The following is a 21769-nucleotide window of genomic DNA, read 5'->3' as shown; positions in this document are numbered from 1 at the left end:
GCAATATTTGACAAGGTGGGTGCCCAGCTACCCTGTGCTCAAGGCTGGGCTCCATCCCCCCTCCTTAACTGTTGAAATAACCTTTATCTTTCATGGTTTAAATGGAACAAGGAAGTTGAAACTAAAATGTGGAAAAGAGAATTTGCAACTCAAGGATAGAGTGAAAAGCAGGAGAACGAAGTTCCAGCTGTTCAGAGGAGCTGAGTGTGTGCCTTTTGTAAGGTAGACCAGGTGAGACTGAAATATTGTAACCATTGATTAAAATTGATCAGCTTCTTGTATTTAAGTAAGATTTCCTAGGCAGCTTAAAATTTTTATAGTGACCCAAATACAAACTATCTGTCCAGTGATGTTAACACGGGCATTTGGAAATCCAAACCTGAATTTTCGTTTTGTCCAACAAATGGATTCATTGCTCAATGACAGACCTGGCCTGTCCAGGTCTGGAGCAAAGAGCTTTACTCTTTTGTAGTTTACAGGTTTTCTGTTTGGTCAGTTTATAAGGATTACAGTGTGAATGGTAAAACATACTGTGGTTTCAGGCTGAAATCTGTGGATTTCTTGGTAAGTAGATGGAATTTCTGCAAACAAAGAAATTATTAGAAAAAATGTGGTCTGTAAACAAAATGAATGCACCCATCATGTGTTCCTGTTTTGTCTGTCAGTCAAACAGATGTCTCCCTTGATAATCTGTCCCAGCAGCCACCATTTGGGTTGGGAAAGAACAGCAGAGTAAGGTGGGCAGGATTACAAGGGGGATGGGAAGAGCAGGAAGGGAGAAGAGTGGTTTGGGTCTCTGCCTGTCCCCAGCAGCAGTCTGTTCACAAGCCTGCTGTGCAGTTAGTTTGGGTGAATGTCTCAATTTATGGCTCACTATACTGCAAGGTCAAAAACTTTGAAAATAGTGACTTTATTTCTTTTGTAGTATAAAAGCAATTTAATTGCATCGTGTAAAGTGGGGACTAATCGAATTATCGTTGTGCTTCTTAGAGCTTGCCTTCATGTGCTGTGCTAATGCAGCACGCTGGGGAGAGGAGCCTCCTGGGTTCCTGTGAGCAAATGCTGCCAGTGTCTTTGCTCCCCACTGCTCCCATTTCTTTCTGGGTTTGTCCAGATCCTTGTGTGTTAGTTCACACACTTAATGTATTTCATGTTTTAAAAAACAAACAAAGCCAAACACAAAACCCCAACAACAAAAATATCCTCAAAACCCCAAACAAACCAACAAGCCTGCATTTATAGTGTATTTATTGTATTTCTCTTTATTATATTATTTATATCCTTAATTCAAGCACTAGAAATTAAGAACAAAACCAAAAAACTGATCCAACCCAGACTCAGAAGATTGCAGTGTTCTCTGGGCTTAAGCAAACTGCAGATTGGGGTTTTTTGTGAATCACCTTGGAACATGTGGTAGTTTGGTGGATGTCTTGAGGGGGTTTAGATCTCAGCACACTGGGGGATTCTTATTCCCTGCTACCTTTTGCTAGCTGTGTGAGGGACAGTTTACAGTATGCATGTAGACTTACAGGTAGATGCAGCCTTCCTGTGGGAAGGAATAATCTGTGCAGCTCCCAGTTTCTGTACAGTTTACTCATGCCTGCAAGAGTACAGAGTAACCCACCTTATTTTATCCAAGCTTAGGAAAATGACAGTTTCTTAGCTGTGCCTTGAGTGTTTTGCTTTTGGAACCTACCTTCAAAACCAATTTTTCTAACTAGCAAGGGGGTGTTTTCATGTTCCTGCTGTGTAAGGCAGTAAAAAGGGTTGGTTTTTTGCTCCTGTTGTTCAAGACAGTAAAATAACACACTACAGAACATGAATCGAACTTCCCAGTTCTTCTGCCATAAAGGTGGGTAATGCTGCATCCTTTGCTTCACCTTACCTTCTCAGAAGGAAAGTGTGCTGATGCTTTAAGTATTTGATATAGGTCCTGCTCATAAACAAAGCTGTCCATAGGTTATTTGCTACCTTTCTGTCCTTGTCTTTCACATGGAGCTGTTCATCAGTTTTATTCCATGCAAGATAGCTCAACTCTGGCACACCAAGCACGTTGCCGACCTGCTTTGTTGTATGAGCTGTTATGCTCTGAGCAGCAAATCAAATTTGGTTTCCTCTTTCTGCTTACTGCTTTTCAAAGCAGCACAGACTCATGGGCTGCACAAGCCCTCACTCAGTGCTGTGAAGATGATACTCCCATCCCTTGGCTGTTGTTTCAGGGAAGGAGGAGATTAATAAAAGACTACATGTAACTCCTGATGGTAACGATGACAGCATAGATGGGAGCTGGCAGTTGCTTGCCATGAACCCATGCCTTGAGGATGGAGTTGTCAGAGATGTCCTGAGGATGCTTTCTTTGTTCTAGCAAGGAGCTCTAGCAAGCACACTCATTGGGGTGCTAGGCTGGTAGGGCTGTCAGCTGTGGTGGTGGTCTGAGATTTTTGCCTGTGGACAAGCTTTATAAATTATAGGGCTTTTTCTCTATTTCAACCACATTTTATTGTAGAGCACAAAACAAAATGCCAGATCCAGAGTGAGCTTTTCATTTTGGGGGGATTGTGGTTCTGGCAAAGCTATGCAGAACTGAAAAAGTTAAAAAGAACCAAGTGTCTCATAGTAGAAATATAAACAGCTGGAATATGTGTCAGCCTCCCACCCCCTGGGAGCCTGTTGGATTGTTCTCTTTGATTTTACATCTCTGCAGAAATTTATGGGCTCGGCTCCTTTTATTTATGACATCGCAATCCTCACTCAAGCGATTGATTGAAATACAACGGTGCCAAGCTGCTAGCCTCTATTTTAGAAAGGTTGAAGTTTAGAAAGCAAACCAGCAATGCAAACAGTCCTGTAGGGAAAGCTGCACTGGAATCCTGTACAGAGGTTGCTCATGTTTCTACCTTCCTAAGCTTCTTCAGAGTAAAGAATTGTCATCATAAGAATTTATACCTCTTCTCTCTCCCTCTTTTTAAGCTGTCTGGTCTTGCTGAAAATGGACTCTGTGTTAAATATGCAATCTTACTAGCCCTGCAAGGGTTAACTTCTACTTGTAATCATGTTAGCCTCTGTTTTTCCAGCACTCCTGGTGCACTATGTTGTTAGCATGCTATGGGCAGCATAATATATTCTCTTGCAGCGACTTGAGTGTAACAATAGTTGTTTTCTGGAATTGCAAGCAAGAAATTGGAGTGCCTCATATTTTTTTTTTTTTTGCTACCTAAGCAGTTATTTTGGTTGAACAGTTGAGCAAAGACAAAATATTTTTCTTTTTGAATATGTTGGTGAATTAACTTTCATCATCTTGCACTAATTCAGAAAAGCATCTTGTTTTGTCTGGAATGTATTCAGATGAAAGAATAATTTCAGATGTAGCTGTGCCTTGCGGATGCTGAGTGTGCTGCTGCAGCATAACAATGCGTGTGGCATCTCAGCGTCATGATTCCTGACTTACTGGTGGATTAAGTACTGTGTGCTAGCCAGATATACCAGAGGCAACTGGAGGAAATAAAAATCAAATAAATGTATGTATATATATCAAACTACTGGCTTTCAGTGATGACAAGATGGCAAGAGTTGAGGCAAGGTACTTTCCTTGCTGCAGTCCCTAATAGTTGCCTTTTTCACACAGTCTTTAGTAGTTGCCTTTTTCCTTCCCCCTTAGTAGATGTCCAGAAACAACAGGCTTTGCTGTATATCTCTAGCACACAGGTAGCAATTCCGTGGCACGCAGTTGTTCTGTGGTCCTGCAGCTCTGGGACTGGAGGTACAGAACATCGCTGAGCTCTGGGATCTGCAAACTTCACTTGAGCAAGTGCTGTCCTAGCTGAGAAAGCATCTCTGTATCAGAAGGACCACTAGATCAGGTTTAAATTGCTGCCAGTCCCTCTGATGAAGGTTGTTGCTATTGTGGCTGAGTTGACCAAAAATGGATAGGTACTGACAGTTCCAGGGCGTCCCAAGATCTTGACTTAGAGAAGGCAAGTCTGAGTTTAAGATATCAGAGCATAAATTAAAGTGACTGAGATGCAACCAAGTGTTGCCCTCTGCCATTTCTGTCTTGAGGTGGCAGTTTCTGGCAAGGCAAGGGAGGGCTTTAAATGCCATGTGCAGTTTTCATTTGTTGCAGATTTTGGCAGCAATGCTGCTTCTTCCCAGCAACAAAAATGTGGATAACAAAAGTGTTGAAAAGCTTGTTATTATGAAGCAGCTGTGTGAGGCTGCAAGTAGGAAAGAGCAGTGTTGTGGTATGAGAAGTGACTCGAGCAGCAATCAAAACCCACCTGAAAGTTTCATCTGTGTGCTGAAATTCCTCTGCCTGAAACAGGTTGGGAAATGAAGCTTTTGATAGCACTGGGCAACACTACAAAACTGGGTTCTGGGGAGGTTACAGCATCAAGGAAAGGTGTTGAACTGAGCAGGATGCTCTCAGGACTGCAGCGACAGAGGGAATAAGTCGGCAGTGAGACACAAACAGGAGCTTGAGGCAGAAAGCAGAGCAGCCTGAAGGTAAGCCTGACGTAGCAGGACATTTAGAAGCAGAGGAAAACCAAATAGGAAGTTGCAAGGGAAGATGTGGAGGACCAGGAAGGTAAGAGGTGCTTTCTCTGCTCAGCAGCTTCCTGATGGCCACGTCACTTTCCAAGCAGTGGGGAGCCTCCTTGACATCTGTAGAACCCAATATTTTCCTGGGGTGCCCAGAAGCCTAGAATAGCCTGAATGAATGTCACCCTGGAGAGCAAAGTGAGGTGGTAAATGGGGGTGGGAGGTGCAGGGACAAGTCTCCTCTGCTTGTGGCATGAGATGGATTTTGAATTGTTTTGCAGCTCATTTGGAGCTTGTGGTAGCCTCTTGTCAAACACTTGCTCCTGCTTTGGCCAGCATCTCACTAAGCTGTGCAAGCAGCTTGACCGTTTTAAACGGGGAAGGGTGCGACCTCTCATTTAAAAAAAATCACATTTTTTCAAAGTAATTGAAGCTGTTGCAAAACCTTCAACTTGCTGTGCCAGAGGCTGATAAAAACAATTTGGGAACTTGAGTAGAAATGCTGAGTTTATTTTGCTGTGGAGTATGTAATGCCTTGATTTTTAGGTGGGGAGTTGTAGAAATTTACTTGATGGTATTCAGGCACAGGAAGAGTCAGTGTACCCTGCTGCTTCCCATAGCTATGGAGAGGCTGATTTAAGAGCAAATATGTTAATTAAAAATAGCAGACACTTTTGGATACGAGAAAAGAGCTATAATTGGTTTGTGTATAACATAAGCTACAGCATCATTAAGCTGTTTCTTTAGTGAAAATACAGCTTTTCCTCTTAGAAAAAGGTTAAGTAGTTCTGTTCAGCTTGCTCTTTGCATCAAGTATCAAGGAGGTATTGAGTGTCATTACTGGAGATTAAAATTTTGTTTGGATGTCAGCTAGCACATTGTTTAATGCCTCCTAAATGCTGTTTGTGTCTTAGAGTGGAAAACGAGTTACCCTTTAAAAGAGCAGTATTGTCTAGTACTGTCATACCCAATTACTCCTATTGTAAGAAAACAGGGCACTCTTGAAATCTCTAGAGCATCCTAGAAGTATTTTGAGCTGAACTAACCCACAGGAAGGCACAGAAAGGCTCAGACACAGCATCAGTGCGCAGCACTGAAGGCTGTTCAGCAGTCAGCTGCCTCCAGATCCTGCTGCATCCGTCTGGTTGAGTGTTACACCACAACTTCAGAAACCTTCTGTTCCTGATGGGATACTCCCATCCTTCCTTTGCCTGAGTCTGTGGGGACAGGGACCAGTGAAGATCTCTTAATTTGCTATTTCTCTGTCAGCAGAGGTCATAATCACAGAATGCCAGGTTGGAAGGAACCCCAAGGATCATCTGGTCCAACCTTTCTAGGCGATAGTGTAGTTGAAATGAGATGGCCCAGCGCCTGTCAAGCTGAATCTCAAACTGACGAATGCAGGGGAATCCACTGCTTCCCTTGGGAGATGATTCCAATGTCTCATTGTTCTCATGGTGAAACATTTTCTTCTGGAGTCCAATTAGAATCCTCAGCAGTACTCATTGCCCAGCTACAGAACATGCTTGTGTCCCTTCTCCAGTGGGGACACAATCCATGCTGGGCTTTCTATGCACTGGGCTGTGCCTTGTGTAATGGAATGTGCTGTGGTATCTGCTTCCCAGGGGCTTATTGTGTCTGGAGCTGTGGTCCTGCCTTCACAACTCAGATCTGTTGGAGGAAACCAGTTTCATTGGTGCTGGTCAGGCAGCCCTGGAGCTGCTTCCTTTTGGGAATGGGGAAATTTGCATCTGCAGCTGCTGTGATGTGTCTGCCCAATGCCTCTCCAGCAAATGGAGGATGAATATGTCAACAGGCAGGATAGGGGTGCAGGCTGATGACCTTCCTTTATTTCTCAGAAGTTAGGGTTGCCTTCAGCTTTCCAGCTTCATGTTCTTATCACAAACTGTGTAGCCTTTCTGTATTTCCAGTATGGCTTGGAATATGGTTCTACAGATGTCTGTGTCAATCTATATAAATGAATGTCTTGTTTAACATTGACAACACCCAGGAATTGCAGCACAGGGTTGTGCTTGTGTCTATAGCTGGGTTCCCTCTGCCTGGGCGTTTGTGGATTTTCGTATGGGTGATGTGACAGAAGTGATTGATTGCTTCTAGGACTGACAATGCAGTGCTCAGTGTTCCCCTTGTGAAAGCTCCTGATTTCTGCAAGCTGCCACACGCAGGAAGGGTGCAAACAGGCCACTGCCTTCACCCTTTGCTCTGCAGACACTGGTAGTCTGCAAAGTACTACAGTGTCCACGACAAGGAGATGTGGGAAGGAGAGTCTATTGTTACTCTTGTGTTTGCCACCTCCATATCTGTGTTCCTATTAAAAAAAAAAAAAGCTTCACAAATCAAGAGCTGTTGGAAGACACTGCATTAGGCTTTTGATGAAGGATGTTATTTCATTCCATGCATTTGTTGAAACATACACAGTAAGTCATGAAATCACAGCTACCAGCAAACATAAAACTAGCTCCAAATTATGTTAAGCATTTTACGTTTTATTTCCCTTCCCCTGGCTGCCTTTACTACTAATTTCCAACTGTGATTATGGTGCAGCTGTTAATTAACTCGTTGTAGGTTAAATGAGTAATCTGCAAGGCCTTGTTTTAGATCACAGCACTCTTTAACTATGACATTAATTATAGTGTGTGTGTTTGTATTTTTTTTTTTAAATGTAGTCTAGAAAATATTTTCCTTGTCTTAGATTTGTGTTTTTTCAAAGGGGAAATTCTGCAATGAGGCTTAAAGGAACCAGAGAACTATTTTTTTAATGTAGCTATTAATGGCATATTAACCAAACTACCCCTGCAATACGTAAACCAAAATGCTAAATCCCCCAACCCTATGTTATCCTGCAGAGCATAATGCCTTCTTTGTTTGGTTTGTTGTTGGTTTTTTTTTTTAATAGGACAGGTTGCTCAAATTGTGCAGATCCTCAGTGGTCTCTTGAAAAGGCTCCAGGTGCTGAGTCATGTGCAGGCTCTGGCTGGGCTGCTGCTGGGAGCCAAGAAGGATTGTTGAGAGAGGAATATTGAAATAGCCTGTTTATGACAGCCATTAATACTGCTGGTGCAGAGGGTAAAGCAGTCTTTCAGGAGAGGTGTCTTTGCAGCAGTCTAACAGGGAAGCTGCCCTCAGCTGGGCTCTGTTTTTTATCCTGTTTGGATGTAACTGGTCCCTGCTGCTCTGTAAAGAGTGGTGAGAAATGCTGAGCTCATACATTTTAGTGGGGAAGGGAGGATTTTAAATGTTGTTAGAGAAATCATTTTTCCTTTAGCAGCATTGCCTCTGAAGGGTTAATGTTTACCTTCCCTCCCACTGCGGGTAGCATGAAGTTCAGCTGATCTGAAGAGTCAGAAGGATACAGGTGGAAAATACCTTTGGAAGAGGGCATTGTTTGTCCTCATTTCATGCTTCATTAGGGCGACCCTTCCGCATTGTTATGGGGTCAGGAGCCTCCCGCAGTGCTGAGGGAGAGGAGACCTCTCCTCCCTGTCCAAGGGCTCTCATCTTTGGACCACCTGCATTTGGGGTGGAGAGCACCCTCCTCCCCTTAGCTCTCCTGGCACTGGCCTTAACTAGTGAAGGAAAGGACAGCAGCAATTATGGCACACACAATTAACGAGCTTCTAATCTCCAGCCTTGCATGTAATTGCTGCTGTCAAATACAATTAGTGTCTGCCCAAGTTCTCTTCCCAGGGGGATGGCCAGGCCCTGGCTCAGAGGGAGAGGAGGGGGGCAAGTGACTGAAACTTTAGGAGGGTTTATATTTTCTTGTTGCATCCCTAATAATCTTCACTCTCTAATTGTGTCCTGAAATGTTAATCCAGAGCATTAAGGGAACATGGTGGCCAGTAAAGCAAGGCTTGAGGTTTACTGCTGAGTTAACTCTGTGAAGTGGCTTCTGTCAAATTTGTCACCCAAGACTATACCAGCTTAATTACAATTCAATCAGCACACTTCAGGGGTTTGCTTGTACCTCTGCATGAGTCTGATGGGGTTACAGGGCATCATCTGTACTGTCACAGCAGCCAAGGCTGAAGCTGCTGATCACTTTCCCATTGTGGTTTGAGGAGATGGGATTTAACTCAGGTTTCTCCTGCCCCCTTACAAGCAGACCTCTCTGAACATCCAGCACTTGCAGCTCTTCCAGTCTTGGTAGCTTGGGACTCTCAGCCACACCCCAAAGCCCTACAGGCACCCCGCGAGGCCAAGACAGGTGGTGGTTGTTGCTTTGGTGGCTGTTGAAGATGCCACATTCCTGTCAAACAGGACGTTCACTGTTCTGCTGCTCTGTGTGCACCTTTCTGCAAACCATACGGAGCAAGGTGATGTGTGCCCCTGTCCCCAGCACTGGGAAGCCAGCCAGGGAGGGTGCCATGCAGACACCTGCAGCTGGAAGAAGGATTGAGCTGTAGAAAAGTGAATTATGCAGAACAAATGCAAATTGGAATCCACGCTGTGTTTGCTGCTGCGGAAACACTTGAGAAGTTTTGGTGGTAGTAATTTTGGTGGAAACATTTCCTGTTTCCATACCATCAAGCCAGATACAGCTGTTACTCTCTGATTCAAGGTGCATCAGGCTCAGAGGATGAGAAAAGTAATATGATAGGTAGGCTCAGAACATAACCTGAGATACCTTCTGCATGCACTGTGGTGGGTGGGCTGTGAGATCCTGATGCATAGCTCTCAGTTGTCTCACTTTTGTCTGTTTCCAAGATTTGTGATGATGCAGAACTTAAGTTTTGTGTGGTTTAAGTGTAACTTTGAAGATAAGTGTTTTGATGAGATGAACCTTTCTGCTGACGGCTTTCTCTTTTTCTTATATATATGTTTATGTGGAGCTATTTAAAGTGTTTGGGTGTGGAGAAAAGCCTGAGTGAGGTGTGAGGGAACTGAGAGGAGGATAGATCTACTGAGCAACACAGCTATGTGCTTTGCCAAACAGCTGTTCCTCCTGGGTGTGCTGTGTGTCTAGACATGCAAAAACTAGCCAGAGTTAGCATTCCACTCTGGATGCAACTGGAATGGTCCATATGTAATCTGCGCCTAGGTTACAGCTCTTCTGTTAACTCCAAGTTATGGCTGGGGGTGCTAAAAGCTTTACTGAAACTTGTGCTGCTTCTGCTGTTTTGTAGTATCTTTGTAGGACTTGTCTATACCTTCTATGGGCTTCATGATTCCAATGTCCAACATACGTAATAGCTGTGTACCATTCAGTACCAGTGTGATGGTTTGAAACTATCTTTTTAATTTTTCCTTGCAAAGTTCAGAACAGAGAAAGTGAAAGAATGTAAATAAGTCACTATTGGGTGTAAGAAAGCAAAATAACGATTGTTCTAAACACTTCCATTGGATAGATAGAAATGTTTAAGAACTATTACCCAAAACAAAGTAGGCATTCTGCACATTCTGCGTTCGGCAGTTGCTGGGCTGTCTGGCTGCTGTTTCTTCTTCTCTTCTGGCTGAAGATAACACGTACTGACCTTGGCAGCTAAGTTAACAACTTTCTGCTTAACTAACTCTGCTTCTCTGTCCAGGGGGGCCTGGGGGGAAGCTCCTGGGAGAGAGAGGCCCCTTTGGGAGGATCCCCTTGGGGGGAAGCAAAGGGAGATCGATTGTGCTTTTTCTGTTGATTGTATATATTTGTGAATGTTGTGAATTTTGTATATTTGTACATATTCATTGCATTTCATTGTAGATTTTAGACTTTGCTTGTAAATACAGCTTTTCATTTGCTTCCAGACTGGGCTAGCCTGGTTATTGTCGGTGGGGGGGGAATTTCAGCTCACACCGACACAACCAGTTAATCACCAGTGGTGATTAGTGAACTCACTTGCATCTCTATGACAACTTCTGGCACGTGAGTTTGAAGTGAGTCATCAGAAGAGCCCTTGGAAGGGCTGTCTTGTTACATGTGTTGTAGTCTGATTTCTGTCAGTTGGAACAAACCTCGGGCTCAGACTTGAAAAATAATAAATCCCAGTCCTGTCTTCAGGAATACCAAACCAATCCCTGACAGGAAACTACCAATCTTCCTCTTGGATGATAATTTTCATTCAAAAATGCAAAAGATAAATGGATCATGATGTGAGCATGGAAGACTTAAGACCAAAATAGAAGGTGAACTCAAAACCCTCACAGAGAGAATGTTTGTCTCTAATTGTTTGCTATTTCCATAATGCTTAGTATGATAAAACTGTCCTCTCTTTCTCCTTTATTTTTCAATCGTGATTAGACTTTAATGTTGTTAAAGCTTATAAGTGAGTTTGAGCTACTGTCTTGTTGAAGAGAAGATGGAGCTGAAATTGTCAGTGAGGCATTGGACAGGGTTTTTTAATGTGTCTGTCATTGTATGTTAACCTCTGAACTGGGACACGACGTCTGCTTTATGGCTGACAACAATTTAAAGGTATACATCTTGACATCGTGGATAAAGGAAGAAGGGGGAGTGGGGAAAAAAATGAATTAATGATGTTAGCAAATATTAGTCCCCGTCTTTCCATTCAGTTCAGAAAGTGGTTGTCAGGCTCAGAGGCTGTCTGGAGCAGCATTGTCAGTGACAGCCAGTCGAGATGCAATTGTACCTCCGATCGAGCCAGTCTTTTATTGACAAATACACTGCGCCGAGGCAGGGATCGGGATGCTCCGCTGTCTGTTCCAGGAGGAGTGTGGCTTTTCTTCTGGCAGTCCTGGTGACATTCGAGAAGGATGGCTCTGGGCTTAGTGGAGTTCCATGTGCCAGTCCTGAGCACATCAGGAGTCAGGGGAATTGAGAAGATTTCTTAATGACTCCATGTGCTGCATAGTGAAGCACACTTGCCTGTGTTTATACTAGCCTGGGTAAACCAGATCGCAGACCCAAGGTAGCTGTCTAGAGTAATGGTGACTTTGATAGCAGCCTTCATTTTACATAAGCAACAAGGAATCAAAGGGCAAGCTAGGGGAAAACATGAGAAATTCCAGTGCATCTTAATCACAGAATTGTTTCATTTGGAAAAGACCTCCATGATCATCAAGTCCAACCACCAACCCAACACCACCATAGCCATTAAACCAAGTCCCCAAGTGCCATGTTCACACATTTCTTGAACGCCTCTAGGGATGGTGACTCCATCACCACCCTGGGCAGCTTATTCCAGTGCCTGACCACTCTTTCTGTAAAAGAATTTTTTGCTAATACCCAACCTAAACCTCCCCGGCACAATTTCAGGCCATTTCCTCTTGTGCTGTCACCTGATAGTAGGGAGAAGAGACCAACCCCACCTCACCTTTTTTTCAGGGAGTTGTAGAGAGCAACGAGGTCTCCCCTCAGCCTCCTTTTCTCCATTAAAAAAAAAAATCCCAGTTCCCTCAGCCATCCCTCATAAGGTCTGTTTTCTAGACCCTTCACCAGCTTTGATACCTGGATATGCTCCAGCAACTCAATGTCTTTCTTGTAGTGAGGGGCATCTCTTATATTTTGTGACCTCTTCTCAGATCCCCTATATGCTACTAGTGCTTCGGCACTCAAGTGCAGTCCTTCAAGGTTTCTTCCCATACCATCATAAATTCCCCTTTATTCCCACTGTTTTTTAACTAGGAGTCTGAGGGCAACCCCCTCATGCTCATGGAGCCCATCATAAGTTTGCCTTCCCTACAGCATCTCTTACATGATCCTGACTGCAGATAATGCTGCTGTCATCTCTCTTGGATCCAGGTTGCAAATTATGGGAGCCTGGGATCATGTTAATTCTTAACTATCATTAGTTACATGTGTATCTGCAGTGCTTTTGGACAGTGCTGCCAACAGTGAAAGAAATTGAGCTGGCTTAATTGAGCCATGTAGTTAATTATTAGTGTCTTTTTTAACGGAGGAGAGAGAGTGTGCAGCATCAGGTTTTAGTTTCATTGTGGTTTACAAGCTAATACGACTTTAAACTCAATGGCTATCTCTGTATATTTAGCATTTCCTTTATCTTTCCGGCCCTGAAAGCCCTTTTCTGCTGTAGAAATGTCAAGATTTGAGAAGGAAAGTGCACCTGCATGTTTCTCAGCTTTTGTGAACAACAAATAAAAACACTGGTTCCTGTTAGTGCAGTATCTGTGACGTGGTTTGGAAGGATCAACTGCTTTGTCCCACATCTGTCATTGCCCAGTTTGGTCTGTCCTGCTCAGATGTTGTGTGTGAGCCCCTGGCAGGCTGGGAAGTACAGCTTTTGGAATTGGGCAGATGAGCTCATGGTATGGTGTAGGCAAGTTGTCAAGAGAGGCTGAAAAGAAACCAGTTTGTATCTGCACTGAGGCAGAGTTAATATTTTTGGAAAGAAATGTTCCTTATAGCCTTGGCAGATTCCCCTTGGGAAATCCAGTGGTGATGAGTGGTGGAGCCACGACACTGTCTTTCAGGGCTTTAAATCCTGGGAGGATAACTGTTGCAAACAAGGGCAGCTGCTGGGTCGCATGCCCAGTGCATGATTCTCTAGCCAGTGAGTCAGACGCTGCAAAGAACAAAACAGCATTCCTAAGGAAAACATTCCTGCTGAAACCAGCCTCCTTACTCCTTGGCACCTTTGATTGGAGCATGCTTGAGTTTATACACATGACTGGATCCTACTGGTTAGATGGGTCAATGTGAGAGATAAAGGAAGTATATTAAAAATCAGGTACTTTGGGCAATTGATGTTTGGTTAGGGACTTCTGTTAGCTGCTTCTTCTGTTAAGGGCTTCTGGGACTTCTGTAAATGGGACTCTAAGACTCTGTAATGCTGGGGATTCTACAATGCAGTAATAAAGGACTACTGAGAGGACTTCAGAGATTCTTTGTCCCTTGCATTTGTGGAACTGTGTTGCTAGAGCAGTAGTGGGGTTTGTACGTTCATCGCCCAATGGGACCCCATTATCAGGGGTTACTAGGACTACAACAGCACCCAGAAACAGGGGTGTGATAGAGAACCATTCTTACATTCTTCATAAACTTGTTCAACATACTGCAGTCTGTGATGAAGTAAGTTTGGTTCAACATTCATCAACTGAATATGGAGTTACCTGTTTCTGCATGGAAGAGATGAGAGAAAAGCTCCTTGAACAAAGCAACCTGTGTATGGATTAAGAGCCAGAGAAGTTTTTGGGAAAGCCTGTATCGCTGAGTGTCCCAATGCATTGGTTGTGCAGAGAAGGTGAACTTAATCCAACAAACCTATTCTACAATTTCTGCCTCTAGAAAGATGAAATATATTTTTTTATTTTCTCAAGTGTTGTTTGTGACTTTGAAAAAATAAATAAAAGCAACACCTTGGCAAACCTTTGGAAGAGAGGAAAGAATATAGATGAAAAATTTCCTGTAGTTTCTGATCCTGGTGGAATGACCACTGTCCCTCAGTATCCAAGAAGACAGGCTGGTTGTGAGTATAGCTTCCTTTCATAGAAATAATTCCTGTATGTACTAGCAGATGATCTGAAATTAATTTTCTTTATAAGTGGTGTAGAAATAATTGATGGATGGTAAGGTTCTCAGCTAAATAATTTTTAAGAGGGGCATTGCACTGTAAAGACTCTGAAGACCTTTGCCTTCAGGAAAGGAGAATTTTGTGTCATCTTTTACTTTAAATTAAAGAAAGCCTGCTTGCCATAGAAGAGTTTTCAAAGCAAATTTCCTTTCTGTTTTTTCTTATAAAGAAGAGTGTCTGTGATGTCTGCAAACCCAAATACTGCAGCTTGGGGCTGGTATAGAGCTGGAACTGGTTGGCTTAAATGATAAATACATTATGGGGGCTGAGATTTGAAGTGGAGGTTGGGAGGAGATTCATTGCAGTGGAGGTGGTTGGACACTGGGGCAGACTGTCCAGGAAGGTCATGGATGCCCTCTCCCTGGAGGTGCTCAGGGCCAGGTTGGATGAGGCCTTGAGCAGCCTGGTCTGTTGAGGGGTGTCCCTGCCCATGGCAGGGGGGTTGGAGCTGGATGATCTTTGAGGTCACTTCCAGCCCAGACTGTTCTGTGATTCTGTGAATGAGTAAATTGATATAAAACAAAAGCAACCTGAGGAACAGGAGGGAAAACAAATGTAGGCATGTTTTATTAAAAAAAAAAAAACAACATCTCTCTAGGTAGAATTCTGATGAGGCAGCACCACTCTTTGGTGTAATCAGTAACGCATTGCAGCTCCTGAGAGACTGCTAGAGGTTGGGGCAGCTTTCCCTTTGCTTCTGGTTTTATTCACCCTGCCTGTGATAATCTCTTATCACAAAAAGGCACAGAACTGTCCCCTGACAGCAGAGTGTTGCAATTAATGGGCTGAGTTTATAAGAAATTAACTGCTACAAATTGCAAACCAATTTTGACTCTTTACGCAAAGGAGATACTAGATACCCTAGTGCAGTTGGGGGTTTCTGGTGCCCTGAACCCTGTAAAATTGAGTCAGGCTTTCAGACAGGAGGCACTTAGCCCTCTCTGAAAGTCTGGTTTTGATGTTAAGTCAACCAATTGAAGATCCCAAGCTGCAAGATGTTTCCTTTGAAAAGGTGGGCCTGAAGCTCTGGATCGATCAATCATTATTCTAATTGTTCTTTTCTATTATAGTGGGAATCATTCAGAATCCTCGAGTTCCTGGGAGTAAATCATTTGGAAATGCTGCCCATTATAAAATTTAATTTTAAATCTATATTAAATAGATTTATAAAGGCAAGCTTTGCAGCCTAGTAACGTAACATTATGCTACCTCACAGAGGCTCAGCTTTTGGGTCCTGAGGGGCCACAGCTGGGAGTGCTGTTCAGGCAATGCTTCAGCTCGTTGCAAGCAGGACAATGAAGCTGCCAAGCCTATGTTTTGGGTGATCCTTCAGGGCTTCCTTCAGAGGAGCATTGATCTGGTTTGTAAGAGATCCATCCAGCAGTTTGGGATGGAGTAGGGTCATGGGGCAGCACCTGCCACGAAGATGAGGCTTCCAGAGGGCTGATCCCATCTCTGGGGAAGGGGTGGGAGATGGCAGAGGGGTGGCACAGGCTAGAGCAAGATGAGAGCCAAGATGCTGGACCAATCTTTCTTTTTCTTTCAGATGACAGAGAAGAGGGCAAAGGAAAGCAAAACTTCATTTGGAGGCCCAGTCATCAGCTCATTGTATCAAGAAGAAACAATCAGGTGATTATCTGTGCTGGATTTCAGTTAAACCCAGTATTTTTCTAATGTCATTTTGTTAAACATTTCTTTTTTTTTTTTTCTTTTAATATTGCACAAGTGTGGTAGCAACTACAACAGGATAATAAATGACAGGAAAGAACTTTTCAGGTCCATAATCATTTAAATCAATAACTGCCTGTATCCCTGCCAGGTAGTAACCTTTCCCTAGCACAAACTGTGGGGGAAGGGCAAAGCTTCCCATTTTTCAGTTATATGGCTAAAAAAAGCTAATATTGGATATTTTTAATAGAAAGCTGTCCAGACACTACCTTTTTCAGTTATTTCTTTACCAATGCTTTCATTAAAGATTGTTCAGTGAAGGTTTTAATGCTGAACAATGTTTGCCTTCAGGAAGAGTTTGTACCTTATATCAAATTAATTTTTGCTAGCTTCTGCAGCTAGCATAGCAGGAATACATTTACTGAACTAGAGTGGCTGCTATTTAAAAACTGTCAAGGTGGAAGTAGTAAGCGACATCAGCTACTGAATAAGGACAGCTGGGCTTTCTTCTTTGGTTGGGGTTTACTGTTCCAGACTGCTAATCATGGCTATAATATTAACTCCAATATCTAAATGACTGTCTGGAGGATCTTTCAGAATGCAGCATCCTATTTGTAGTGAAGATGAACAGTAAGAGAAGACTAAATTTTGGAGCAAGGTTTACCGTCATGTTGCAGTCACTCATTTATGTCTGTGTGATCCCATTTGTTTTATTGAATGCCTTGCATCTTTTTAGTCCCAGGAAATTAAACAAAAATACTGATTTATCTACCCACAGCCTCCCAAGCTTCTTGAGAACTTTCACAAAACGTTAAAGCTCTTTAACACAGCATTTCTTTGACTTCTTGTCACAAACTAATGAAAATTAAATCTTGAGCAGGTGGCTCCAAAACCCTTTGCGAGGAGCTCAGGGCGAAATTGATGTGGCTGTTCTGTGTAAGCAAAGAAGGTGGCAGTTCTGTGCTTGGCAGTAGTGTGGGCACTTCCCCACTGTGTTGCAATATACTTTAGAGTGAGATGGAACAGTTGGCCAGGAGCAGCCTTCTCCACCTCACATGGAGAGCCAACACATCTTTAACTTAACCATGGACCTTGACTAGAAGTGGTCAGGTATGACCTTGGTTTGAAGAATAGCACTTCTGCTAGCCACAAGCTCCTTTTTCTTCCCTGCTCTGTCAGTGCAGGTCTCAGCCAACATCCTTGATCTCATAGTTTGACCTTGTGGTTTAAATCCTGTTCAGGCTCTTCTTTTGGGAGTAGAACAATTCAGTGCTCCCTATGTTGGGTGCTGAGTCTGAGCTGTTCTTAGTCCTACAATACTTTCAGAGTCTCAGCTATCCCCAGTTCTGCCCATGCCCCTTCTTGGATATGAAATGTGGCAAAATATACTGAAGAAGAGAGTTTGCTCTGGTTGCCTTGACTACTTGACTAGTCTAAACCTTCTTGTCATGTTTTTATTTCCACAAGGATATGATTTGTGCAGTACTTGAGCATAAGTACAGCTCTGAATACATAGATTTTTTTCTAAATACACCATGAGGAACGTGTTGTGTGTTCCATATAGCATAGCTGTAGTCCTTGAAAATGGGGCAGAAGGCAGATGTAGTCTGACAGAGCTGAAATAGGGTGATTCTGCTTAAACTGAGTTACATGAAGTCTCCTGGATTCTGGTAGATTGATACAGTGGAAACCCTTATGGTCCATTAGCACAGCTTGGCTCACAGGCATCAGGGTTTTCAGATGTGAGATACAAAGTGAGCAAGTGTCACCATCTCATCTACATGCATGCAGGTTGTACAGCTTCAACCTTCTCCATGCACTTGCCCACGTATTATGGCTTTTGTCTTCTCTTACTGGAACAGGGAATAAATATGAACAGGTACAGACACATCTCTCACGGTGGACAGTATAATGGCAAAAGCATGGCCCTAAACAGCAAATTGCACTGGTACCATGTCTGTAAGCAGGTGAGCCAAAGAAGTATGGCTCTGGACATTCATTTTGGGGTCCAAGTTGATCTGGAGCATGGAATTAATTGGTTTGATAGGACAGTCACCTGCATGAGAAGAGTGACTTTTCTGAGGCTGTGAGTGGTTACCTACGAGAACTTAAGGTTAACATTCCATAATACTTCATTTGTAAATAGAATGTAGTTTTTAAGAAAATAAGGCATTTTTTGTAGAGAAAGGAAATTAAAATACTTAAGGGGAAAGAAAACTTAGTAGCTTCAGTGTGTATAGGTCTTTAATACCTCAAAACCTAAGATCTGAGAAAAGAAACACTGATACAGACTATTTATTGTCTCAGTTGTCTATGGTTGGCCTACTGAAGCTTTACACCAAACTCAGAATTGGAATATAAATCAAACCACTTTAGTCTCTGTTTCCCAGGGCTGTTGATAGGACAAATATTTTCTAGTTACAGGATCATATTAAGGAAGTCCAGAATCAGCAAACCCCCCTTATTTTGTATACTAAAAACTGAAACTTGAGTCCTCATTGGCCCTGGGTTCTGACAGACTGCTGAGAGCAATTTCTCAGGAGGCATTAGTCTGCCAAACACAGCTTACTGTGTGCCCTTTCGGATTCCGCTGATGCAAAGGCAGGAGAAGGCTGTCTCATTTATCTGGAGCTTGGCATCGTCACAGCCTCACCTTGTACTGGGAGACAGACAAGAATGCAAGTGCAGGGTTTTGAAGGCTCACCTAAGCAGGTTCACTTATTTTATTCTTGCCAGAAACTTTTGAACAGTTTATCAAATGATTAACCTCCTCCAAGCTGCTGCTATGCAACAGGAAGATGAGAGGTCTTGTTTTAAAGAGTGTAAACTACTGGTTTACAATGAGCAATAAATTACCAAGCAAATTGCACTTAAATAATTCATAGATTCAGGGAATGGTTTGGGTTGGAAAGGACCTTAAAGATCATCTAGTTCCAATCCTTCTTCCATGGGCAGGGACACCTTCCACTAGACAAGGTTGATCAAGGCCCTATCCAACCTGGCCTTGAACATGTCCAGGGAGAGGGCATCCACAATCACCTGGGCAACCTGTTCACCACCCTCACTGTAAAGAATTTCTTCCTAATATCCAGTCTAAATCTACCTTCCTTCAATCCATTCCCGCTTGTCCTATCATACAGGTCCTTATAAAAAGTGCCTACATTCCTTTTGTGGAATTAAATACTTGGGTTTTGGGGTGTAAATCTGTAAATTTTGGACCAAGTGGAGTTAACATACCCTACCCTAAAGTCAAGTGGAGCAGAGGCAGGAGGAACTGGAATGGTGCCAGGGTTGATTTTGCCTTATCACCAATTATCTCAAATGTTTCTTCTTTGAGAACAAGACAGAAAAATGGTGAGTCTGGCTTGCAGAAGTACACTGCACTGATTCCAAATAAATCCAAGAGCATCCATAGAAACAGGTTATACCAATCTAATTAAATCAATTTAGGAAGAGAGTCAGTTAAATCAGTGCAATTTGTGTGTTCATAGATCAGTCCTCAAATCAGGAGAAGGTCTCGTGAGCTAATGAGGCATAGCAGTTATTTACTTTGGGGTGCTGGGCACTAGTCATCAATTAGGAGTCATTAATAAACCCTGACAATAAAGAGCTCAAGTCTCCCCAGTGACTAATGGGGAGCAGTTGCAGAATGTATTAGCATGGTGCTCTGCCTTGGTGTTTCTCTGCAAATCACTTACCTCACTTTGGGCATTACATAAAAATAATGCTGGCTGGTGACTGATGATGGGACTTGGGGGTTCCCTGGGAAGGAAGGATGTAGAAATCCTCTGTGATTTCAGGCTGGGTGTAGTGGTGTTTTGTTGGGTTTTTTTCACACTTCCTACATAAAGCTTTATGTCTCTCTTTCTGGTCTTATTACCAGAACAAAAGCAGTGGCAGTTGAGTTCTTTCATGATTAAAGAGCCATAATTACAGTTTCACAAACCTGGGGAATGAGCAGTGAGATGAGGTTGACTGATGTGTCACCAATACAAATCTAATCTAAGACACAAACTGAGGGAGGTGTCAAAAATATTGAAGCATGGGAAATACAAGTTATTTTTCAGTTTTTTTAATTTTTTTTTTTTAAGGGAGGGGTGAGGGGGGAATATTTTTTGTTTCCAGCAAACGAAAGCATTGATTTGGCAGATGGAGAATGTGAAATTATGTTGGCCAATGTCCATACCCCTCTCTACTTCCACTGGAGGAGCTCTCCTGCACTTCCCGTGTGCTGCTGCCACATGACCCCAGCGTGCCGGGCTGGGAATGATATCTACTACTCTTCACAGAGGTCTCCCTGAGAGCTGTGCTTCACACTTCTGCCATCCTGAGGGATGCTGAAGAAGCCCTTTTCTGGTAGAAATTTCTACCTTTTCCCATAACACATGGGAGCAATCCTGGTTGCAAGTGGGGCTCTGTTTAGGATGGGGGTGCAGAGCAAGCACCCCTCATATTTGGGAGGCAGCCTGATGCCATGTAATCTATCAGAACTGTATTAATCCCACTAACACAGCCACCATCTGGCCCTGCTGCTGGGCCGGCTCGCACGAGCCCCCGTGATGGATGGCCTGGGGAATTGATTAGTTGTTGTGTGAGACAAATGAACTGTTTTGGCAGAAAATACCAGAGGTCGCTGCGTGTGGTCAGGCACAAAGGCTGCTGAATTTTAAAGAGCTGCTTCCAGCATCCATTGCAGGGATGCCGCTTTGGAGCACTGATGACTTTTGAGATGAGCCCAATAGCTCTCCAGAGCACGGTTGGGGTTTTCTTCTCTCCCTTCAGCCCCACTTTCAGGAATGCCAACACTAGAAATGAGCAGAGAGCCAGGGAGATGTGAGAGTAGGCATCCTTGCTGTGTTGGGAATTACAGGCTGGTGCTGGCCTTCTGTGTATATTTGGGTGGCTGCAGCACAGATGTCTGTCACTCACATAAATGCTGGGCTGTGCAATCCCTGCGGAAAAGCTTTTCTGGCTGTGCAGAGCCCACGCAGCCTGCAGCGTGCTCAGCCATGGCACACCTCAAACAAAACACCTGCGGGTCCAGGCAGCTGGACTTTGATTTTTTTTTTTTCAGGTCAGTATTATTTAGAGATGGATGCTCTTCTGGTGATGTTTAATGGGCAAGTCCCTGATTTCAAGATGATTGTCAAGTTTATTGCTTCTCCCCTCTTTTATTGTCCCCGGAGCAGTGACTTTTGGGTCTTTGCTTTGTTGTGCAAAGGGGCCTTAGGCCTGCCTGCCCTTTGGGAGAGCATATCCTTCATTGGTGGCTTCTGTTTGGGTTTTCATAGCCACCTTCTCTCTGGTGCCACCACTAATCTACTGAAGTGCGTGGGGGAATTGGCTGACACATGTCTCGCAATGTCCCGGCCACTCTCGGAGGACGGCACGTGAGTGTGCCGGCGAGTGGGCAACACTTCCCCTGGGACGGCCTGCCAGTTCAAAATAAACTTGAGTTATGGATTTATTCAGCTTGTAAAACCTCAGCTGGCATAAATAATTGAGAAAGCAAAGGTTTGTCTGCAGCGCGTACCTCAGGGACCCGCTCCTGCCTCCCTCCCTCCCATCACCCTTTCTTATGAAAATGATCCCAGTTGCACTGATAGATAATAACAACACCAAGCAATTAAAAGCTATGGGTGGCTGGAGAGAGGAGAAAAGGTTCAGTTAATGAGCTTTTCCTCTTCCTTGTGCCCAGGAGAGCCTCAGAAGTGAGGAGGCGATTAAAGCGAAGAGATAATTATAGATTATGTGAAAATGGGTCCCTTGGGGGCCGAGGGCCTTGACATAAACACCAAGTGTTGCAAGTGCCTCTCGGCTCCCCGCGCGCTGCCGGCTCCGCTCCGCCGCGCTCCCGCTCGCTCGGCAGCGCCGTGCCAAGCAGACAGGCGAAGCCACCTGTTAGCGGCACCCGGGGCTGCTCTGCAGCGAGCCCACGGGGACCTGGCTTTGGAACAGCCCTGGGAAAAGGGGAGAGGACATCCAAAATAGCACCTGAACGCAACCCTCTGCCCAGAGCTCTGTGCTGAAGGTAACCTTGCCAGGGGGGAGGAAGAGAATGGGGT

The 21769-nt window shown here is 43.8% G+C and overlaps 1 protein-coding gene across 1 annotated transcript in view; it reads left to right on the top strand.

The window, feature by feature from the left end:
* The window catches only part of ACBD6 (acyl-CoA binding domain containing 6), a 94688-nt gene that overhangs the window by 14369 nt on the left and 58550 nt on the right, over positions 1 to 21769 (top strand). Inside the window, exon 4 of the mRNA XM_054384392.1 lies at positions 15583 to 15665. Within this exon, the coding sequence (XP_054240367.1) occupies positions 15583 to 15665 (83 nt within the window). The remainder of the gene's footprint in view (positions 1 to 15582; positions 15666 to 21769) is intronic.

Source organism: Indicator indicator, chromosome 10 (genome assembly GCF_027791375.1).
Source record: "Indicator indicator isolate 239-I01 chromosome 10, UM_Iind_1.1, whole genome shotgun sequence".
Classification (NCBI taxonomy): Eukaryota; Metazoa; Chordata; class Aves; order Piciformes; family Indicatoridae; genus Indicator; species Indicator indicator.
Note: the sequence above shows the minus strand (reverse complement) of the source record. Positions and strands in the feature narration are given on the sequence as shown.